Source organism: Cetorhinus maximus, chromosome 10 (assembly GCF_964194155.1).
Source record: "Cetorhinus maximus chromosome 10, sCetMax3.hap1.1, whole genome shotgun sequence".
In the NCBI taxonomy this organism is placed as follows: Eukaryota; Metazoa; Chordata; class Chondrichthyes; order Lamniformes; family Cetorhinidae; genus Cetorhinus; species Cetorhinus maximus.
In genome coordinates, this window is record NC_135888.1 from 18,126,084 (window position 1) to 18,134,963 (window position 8,880).

Genomic DNA, 8,880 nt, shown 5'->3' on the forward strand with positions numbered 1-8,880 from the left:
CAACCACATTGCTGTGGGTCTGGAGTCACATGTAGGCCAGGCCAGGTAAAGACAGCAGATTTCCTTCCCTAAAGGACATTAGTGAACCAGCTGGGTTTTTACAACAATCGGCAATGGTTTCATGGTCATCATCAGACTTTTAATTCCAGATTTTTATCGAATTTAAATTTAACAACCTGCCATGGTGGTCCCAGGTCCCCAGAGCATTACCCTGGATCTCTGGAATACTCGTCCAGTGACAATACCACTATGCCTCAATACCACACTGCCTCCCTATTGACCTCCAATAACCACAGCCATCTTCCTCTGTGCTACATATGACTCCAACCAGCAGAGAGTTTTCCCCCCACCGATTCCCATCAACTCCAGTTTTGCTAGGGCTCCTTGATGCCACACTCAGTCAAATGTGGCCTTGATATCAAGGGCAGTCACTCTCACCTCACCTCGGGAGTTCAGCTTTTTTGTCCATGTTTGAACCAAGGCTGTAATGAGGTCAGGAGCTGAGCGGCCCTGGTGGAACCCAAACTAATTATTGCTAAGCAAGTGCCGCTTGATAGCATTGTTGATGACCCCTTCCATTACTTACAGTTGATCGAAAGTAGACTGATGGGGCAGTAATTGGCCAGGTTGGATTTGTCCTGCTTTTAGTGTACAGGACATATCTGGGCAATTTTCCACATTCCCAGGTAGATGCTAGTGTTGTAGCTGTACTGGAACAGCTTGGCTAGGGACGCGGCAAGTTTTGCCGCATAAGTCTTCAGTACTATTGCCGGAATATTGTCAGGGCCCATAGACTTTGCAGTATCCAATGCCTTCAGCTGTTTCTTGATATCACGTGGAGTGAATTGAATTGGCTGAAGACTAGCATTTGTGATGCTGGGGGCCTCTGGAGGAGGCCGAGATGGATCATCCACTCGGCACTTCCAACTGAAGATTGTTGCAAATGTTTCAGCCTTATCTTTTGCACTGATGTGTTAGGCTCCTCCATCATGGAGGATGGAGATATTTATGGAGCCTCCTCCTCTAGTGAGTTGTTTAATTGTCCACCACCGTTCGTTACTGGATGTGGCAGGACTGCAGAGCTTAGATCTGATCTGTTGGCTGTGGAATCGCTTAGCTCTGTCATTTGCTGCTTATGCTGTTTGGCACGCAAGCAGTTCTGTGTTGTAGGTTCACCAGGTTGAGCCCTCATTTTTACGTATGCCTGGTGCTGCTCCTGGCATACCCTCCATGCTCTTCATTGATCCCCTGGCTTGATGGTAATGGTAGGGTGGGAGATATGTCGGCCATGAGGTTACAGATTGTGGTTGAGTACAATTCTGCTGCTGCTGATGGCCCACAGCGCCTCATGGTTGTCCAGTCTCAAGTTGCTAGATCTGTTCAAAATCTATCCCAATTAGTACAGTGGTAGTGCCACACAACATGATGGAGGGTATCCTCAAAGTGAAGATGGGACTTCGTCCCCAAGTCCCCCACCCAGAGTACATTCTGCACCCTTTCCACCCTCAGTGCTTCCTCCAAGTTGTGTTCAACATGGAGAAGCACTGATTCATCAGCTGAGGGAGGGCGGTACGTGGCAATCAGCAGGAGGAGGTTTCCTTGACCATGTTTAACCTAGTGCCATGAGACTTCATGAGGTCCAGAGTCGATGCTGAGGACTCCCAGGGCAACTCCCTCCCGACTGTATACCACTTTGCTGTCACCTCCACTGCAGGGATGGTGATGGTGGTGTCTGGGACATTGTCTGTAAGGTATGATTCCGTGAGTATGATTATGTCAGGCTATTGCTTGACTAATCTGATAGACAGTTCTCCCACAAGCCCCTAGATGTTAGTAAGGAGGACTTTGCAGGGTTGACAGGGCTGAATTTGACAGTAGCATTTCCGGTGCCTAGGTCGATGCCGGGTGATCTGTCCAGTTTCATTCCTTGTTTGCTTGTTTTAACTGAGCAGCTTGCTAGGCCATTTCAGAGGGCAGCTAGGAGTCAACCACATTGCCGTGGGTCTAAAGTCACAAGTAGTACAACCAGGTTTAATTCCAAATATTTTATTAAATTCAAATTCCACTATCTACCATGGTGGGATTCGAAACCGGGTCCCCAGAGCATTACCTTTCTCTTGGAGGGTCTCTGGATTACTAGTCTAGTGACAATACCACTTCGCACCGACTCCCCAAAATATATTACAGATACAAGATCTACAGCGGATTTGACAGGGTGGGTACTGAGAGGACGTTTCCCCTTATGAGAGAGACCGGGACTAGGGGACAGAGTTTAAAAACAAAGGGTCGGTTATTTAAGATGGAGATGAGAAAAAATTCTCTCTCTGAGGGTCAATAGTCTGTGGAATTCTCTTCCTCAGAGCAGTGGAAGCGGGTTCATTGAATATCTTTTAAGACCGAGTTAGATAAGATTCTTAACTGACAAGAAAGTCAATGAGTATAGGGGGTAGACAGGAAAGTAGAGTTGATGCCACAATCAGATCAGCAATGTCATTATTAAGATCATGGAGCAGGCTCGAGAGCTTGAATGGCTTACTCCTAATTAATATGTTCGTACATATTTTCGGATGTTCATACAGCAAAAAGTTTATTTTACTAAATTACTGTACTCATGATGGCGTAGCTAAGACTCACTCAATGTTTGCTCACAGTACTATAAATAGTTGGATAGGATTTTTTTATCTAAGGGTTTTTTGGAGAAACATGAGACAGGGAATCTCAATGAAACAAGCTTCAAACATTACTTCCAGATCTGATAGACCCTGGCTTGCTTAGTGAAGTGTTGACAAACATCACAGACACAGCGCAATTCTTGTTTAACTTCACCGTCCCCTACAACTTCACCAAGCAGACACAGAGCAATAAGTGAGAGTTTAAATTCCAGAAACTGACAGGGATATTGAACTCATGATAAACTAATTACAGAGGTAGTTAAGTGCACAGCAACCAAATTTCAGTAGAACAGAGCAAATTATGTGGGTTCGTTGGAACCAATCATTCCCAAGAAGATATTCATTTAGGTGGGGTCGCAGTACATTGCATACAAGGGCAGTAGTTTTTGATTTTTATAGCAAGATGGATGCAATCGTGAAATACAATCCAAAGCCCGGTGAGAATCCTGTGCGATAAGAACAGAATGTGTCTTTATCAGTCATTACACACCAGTGGCCCATATCTGGGGACATGCGTTTAAACTACTGTACACAGAAGGACAAATAGGCTGGATGTTAGATTGTTGTTCTTTTCCCTTGAGCAGTGAGCCTCTGAAACAATTTGCAGGCCTATGTGGGGTGTGCTAACTCTGAACAGTGCATCTTCAAAAGGGAGGTGGACCGGTTCTTGACCAGGGCAGAGATCACACGTTGTGGAAGAAAAGTCAATTAACAGATATTAAAAAAAACTTTGTCCAACTGATCTCCTGGACTGGTTTCAATTGCCTGGGGGGGAATATTTCAGAGTTTGCTTCCCCTTAATTAGCCTGGGTTATTAAGCCTCTCGTTGGAGATCACATGACAGCAGGAAGGTGGGGTGCAGAAGTAGGAAGTGTCCAATCAAAAAGCTTCAGCTATCACAAGTGTGGGGAAGGCTTGGTAGAGCAGCTGCTCATTTTCTTATGTCTTGTTCCCAAAAGCCCTCTCTCTCCCCCTCCAATAAAGGCACAACAAATGCAATGTTCCATTCCCTCTGCTTTGCTACAAGCTGTCACACAGGTGTCACACTTTAAATTCTCTTCTACAACAAGCAGTGAAAGCAAAAGAAATCCAATACTCACATGGTGTTGACTGGCCAGGCAATGTGACGTTTTGATCCTTCACTCCATTGAAGAGCAGCTCAGCACCACCTCTATAATGGATTCATTGCAGAGAAAAAAAGTTGAGTTATTTAACTTCACAAAATAAATGAAAAGAGCAGAGTTAATCCCTTGTTTTTTTTAAATTATTCTTTCATGCTATTTGGGCATCACTGGCTAGACCAGAATTTTTATTCTCCTCCTTCCCAGAAACATGATAGGGTCCCCCTTGTCCTCACTTATCACCCCACCAGCCTCCGTATTCAAAGGATCATCCTCCGCCATTTCCGCCAACTCCAGCATGATGCCACCACCAAACACATCTTCCCTTCACCCCCCCTGACGGCATTCCGTAGGGATCGTTCCCTCCGGGACACCCTGGTCCACTCCTCCATCACCCCCTACTCCTCAACCCCCACTTATGGCACCTCCCCATGCCCACGCAGAAGATGCAACACCTGCCCCTTCACTTCCTCTCTCCTCACCGTCCAAGGGCCCAAACACTCCTTTCAAGTGAAGCAGCATTTCACTTGCATTTCCCCTAACTTAGTCTACTGCATTCGTTGCTCCCAATGCGGTCTCCTCTACATTGGAGAGACCAAACGCAAACTGGGCGACCGTTTTGCGGAACACCTGCGGTCTGTCCGCAAGAAAGACCCAAACCTCCATGTCGCTTGCCATTTTAACACTCCACCTTGTTCTCTTGCCCACATGTCTGTCCTTGGCTTGCTGCATTGTTCCAGTGAAGCCCAACGCAAACTGGAAGAACAGCACCTCATCTTCCGACTAGGCACTTTACAGCCTTCTGGGCTGAATATTGAATTCAACAACTTTAGATCTTAAACTCCCCCTCCCCCCATCCCCACCCCGTTTCTCCCCCCCCCACCTTTTTTTTCAATAATTTATATAGATTCTTCTTTCCCCACCTATTTCCATTATTTTTAAATCTAAAACTAAAACCTTGTTAGTCTGTCCACCCCACCCCCACTAGAGCTGTACTTTGAGTATCCTGTCTTCCATTCTTAATTAGCACTTTTCTTAGACAAATATCACCACCTTCAACACCTCTTTGATCCTTTTGTCTGTGACATCTTTTGATTATCTGCTCCTATCACTGCTTATCTCCACAATCACCACACCCTCAACTTCTCTCTTCCCGCCCCCCTCCGCTCCCCCCCCCCACCTTAAACTAACTATGCTTCAGTTCTGCCGAAGGGCCATGAAGGCTCGAAACGTTAACTGATTTCTTCTCCGCCGATGCTGCCAGACCTGCTGAGTTTTTCCAGGTAATTCTGTTTTTGTTTTGGATTTCCAGCATCCGCAGTAGCTTTTAGCTTTTTGTTTTTATTTTTATTGCCCATCCCTAGTTGCCCTTGAGAAGGTGGTGATGAGCTACCTTCTTGAACTGCTACAGTCCATGTGGTGTAGGTACACCCACAGTGCTGTTAGGGAGTTCCGGGATTTTGACCCAGTGACAGTGAAGGAACGGCGATATATTTCCAAGTCAGGATGGTGTGTGGCTTAGAGGGGAACTTGCAGGTGATGGTGCTCGCTTGCATCTGCTGCCCTTGTCCTTCTAGATGGTAGTAGTCGTGAGTTTGCAACGTGCTGTCGAAGGAGCCTTAGTGAGTTCCTGCAGTGCATCTTGTAGATGGTGCACACTGCTTCCACTGTGCGTCGGTGTGGAGGGAGTGAATGTTTGTAGCTGGGGTGCCAATCTAGCTGGCTGCTTTGTCCTGGATGGTGTCAAGCTTCTTGAGTGTTGTTGGAGCTGCACTCATCCAAGCAAGTGGACAGTATTCCATCACACTCCTGACTTGTGCCTTGTAGATGGTGGACAGGCTTTGGGGAGTCAGGGGTGAGTTATTTACCACAGAATTCCCAGCCTTTGACCTGTTCTTGTAGCCAAAGTATTTATATGGCTGGTCCAGTTCAGTTTCTGGTCAGTGGTAACCCCCAGGATGTTGATAGTGGGGGATTCAGTAATGGTAATGCCATTGAATGTCATGGGGAGATAGTTAGATTCTCTCTTGTTGAAGATGGTCGGATTCTCTCCCGTTGAAGATGGTCATTGCCTGGCACTTGTGTGGTGCAAATGCAACTTGCCACTTATCAGCCCAAGCCTGGACATTGTCCAGGTCTTGCTGCATATGGGCACAGATTGCTTCAGTGCTTCTGAAGATGAGGAATTGTCAGTGCTGGGGAACAGAACAGCTTTCGACTCATCAGCACCCAGAATCAAACAGTCCAAAATCAGGAAGAGGAAGAATTTAATAAAGTGTCAAGCTTCCTCCATTCTAAACTAACAATACACCTTAACCATAGCCTCAGCAAAGCCAAACTGCAAGAGTGTTGCCTGATTTCATGCTGGCACCAAAAGCAGGACACCTATACAGGAACAGAAAAAGCCCATTCAATCCCTCAAGCTGTACAATTTACTGGTTGAACTCACCCCAAATTGCCATTAGTTCCAATCTCTGCTTCACTGTCCATTCAAACAGCAAATTAGGCATTGCTTACGTAGCCAATGGACAGATTGGTGAGAGAGGCAAAATGCAATTAGGCTCAGGATCCCTAAAGTACTTGAGTGGAGAAAACAGTTGGGATTGTCATGTTACTGGTAGGGAATCAGTAATCCCAATCGATCCCATTAGAAACCATGCTGAAACCTTAATGCAGTTAGGTTCAGACTCAGCTGCATATCTCATTGTTAGAGAGTGATTGACAGCACTCTGTCTAATCTCACATGTGAAGAATAGATACTACCCTGGAGGTTTGCCGCCATTCAGAGAACTATATCTTCCTATGAATAACCATCTTCAAGAGGAAAAACAAGAAAATAGTGACAGTCTCTGAACTGAGCGTAGGAAGTGCTAGGATCAGACTATTGGGCTGAGTGACATGCACTGACACTGCAACAGAGTGATAGGGAAACTGGTCTTTTACAACATCGTACACTGCACAAGTTTATTCTCCACCAACCCAACACCAAACTGCAATCTCAAACTAACTATGACAATTCATTTATACAGCACCTTTAGTATAATAAAACATCCCAGGAGCATTACAAAGAAAAATTAAACTGAGCCACATGAGGTCAGATGACCAGAAGCTTGGTCAAAAAAGGCAGGTTTTCAGCAATGTCTTTAAGAGGGAAGTGGTGGAGTGGAGGGAATTCCAGAGCCGAGGGCCCAAGACAACGGAAGGCGCGGCCACGAATGAAGTTTCATGAGTTTACAGAGTAAACTGGTCAATACTCCGCAGGCCCTGAGACCAGCCTGCAAAGCACAGGCGGGGTAAATTAAACTTAAAACCCCAGTCATCGGCCCGAATGTGTCGCCGGACATCAATCCTCTGCCACAACAAACCGTGCGATTCCTGAAAAACCCTCCGTCTTTCCACTTAAAAACACTCACACACACACACACCTGAATTCCAGATGGAGACCGATGGGCGCCGCCATGTTGCTCTGGTGAACCCGGAAACAGTTGCGCTGCAGCCCGGAAGTGATGAGTCTTTGAGGCAGCTCTTGGATAGAAATCTATGTGTAGCTGGGGGCCTGAGTTCTGGGAGTGTGCAGGGCACCAGCTTAGTGGCATTGTGGTCAGCAAATTAATAATGTGTGGCCCATTTTAAAGTTTGATTACAGTCAGAATTGTCATTACTGGACACAAATATGGTTTGTAAATAATTTATTAATAACATTTTTGACTGTATGGCCAGTGGCGTTGACTCTATTGACATTTTCATTCAACATTTATGCAGTCTTTTTATTCTTTCATGGGATGCGCTGGCAAGACCAGCACTTATTGCCCATCCCTAATTTGCCCTTGAACTGAGTGGCTTGCATGGCTATTTCAGGGGGAAGTTAAGAGTCAAGCATATTGCGGTGGGCCTGGAGTCACCTGTAGGCAGGATTGAGTAAGGGTGGCAGATTTCCTTCCCTAAAGGACGTTCGTGGGTTTTTGCAACAATCGACAATTGCTTCATGGTCACCGTTACTGAGACTAGCTAGTGGCATTTGAACCCGTGTCCCCAGACTATTAGCCCAGGTCTCTAGATTACTAGTCCAGTGGTATTACCACTACATCACCATCTCCCCCAAAAGAACATTTTGAAGAACATTAATTGTTCACATGCTCCTCATGAAGCAATCCAACACATACATTTCTGTAAATGACAAGCGAGCCAAGGTGACCAGACAGGAAATTTGATGCAGTTCCTGCCGTGGATGCTGTGGCACAGGGTGGAGTACCATGTCTCTTTTTAAATTCATTTATGGGATGTGGGAATTGCTGGCTAGGCCAGCATTTATTACCCAACCCTAACTGCCCTTGAGAAGGTGGTTGCAAGCTGCTTTCTTGCATTGCTTCAGTCCATGTGGTGTAGGTACACCCTTAGTGCTGTTAGGGAGGGAGTTCCAGGATTTTGACCCAGCAACAGGGAAGGAACAGCGATATATTCTCTAGTCAGGATGGTGAGTGGCTTGGAGGGGAACTTCCAGGTGGTGGTGTTCCCATGTGTCTGCTGCCCTTGTCCTTCTAGATGGTAACAATCGTAGGTTTGGAAGGTGCTGTCGAAGGAGTCTTTGTGGGTTCCTGCAGTGCATCTTGTAGATGGTATACAATGCTGCCACTGTGTATCAGTGGCAGAGGGAGTGAATGTTTGTGGATGAGGTGCCAGTCAAGTGGGTTGCTTTGTCCTGAATGGTGTCAAGCTTCTTCAGTGTTGTTGGAGTGACATTGATCCAGACAAGTGGAGAGTATTCCATCACATTCTGACTTGTGCCTTGTAGATGGTGGGTGGGCTTTGGGGAGGTAGGAAGTGAGTTACTCACCGTAGGATTCCTAGCTTCTGACCTGCTGTTGTAGCCACATTAATTATGTGGCTAATCCAGTTCTGTTTCTGGTCAATGGTAACCTCCAGCATGTTGATGGTGTTGGATTCAGCAATGGTGATGCCATTGTATGTCAAGGGGCGATGGTTAGATTCTCTTTTGTTGGAGATGGTAATTGCCTGGCACTTGTGTGGTGAGAATGTTACTTGCCACTTGTCAGCCCAAGCCTGGATATTGTCCAGGTCTTGCTGAT

General features: G+C 46.1%; 1 protein-coding gene across 1 annotated transcript in view; it reads right to left on the reverse strand.

Annotated features, from left to right (window-relative positions):
* urm1 (ubiquitin related modifier 1) overlaps window positions 1–7,296 on the reverse strand; it is a 53,023-nt gene extending 45,727 nt beyond the window's left edge. Inside the window, exons 1-2 of the mRNA XM_078550073.1 lie at window positions 7,219–7,296; window positions 3,773–3,843 (exon numbers count right to left, since the gene is read on the reverse strand). Coding sequence (XP_078406199.1) covers window positions 3,773–3,843; window positions 7,219–7,253 — 106 coding nt within the window. The 5' untranslated portion in view covers window positions 7,254–7,296. The remainder of the gene's footprint in view (window positions 1–3,772; window positions 3,844–7,218) is intronic.
* Window positions 7,297–8,880: the final 1,584 nt, after the last annotated feature.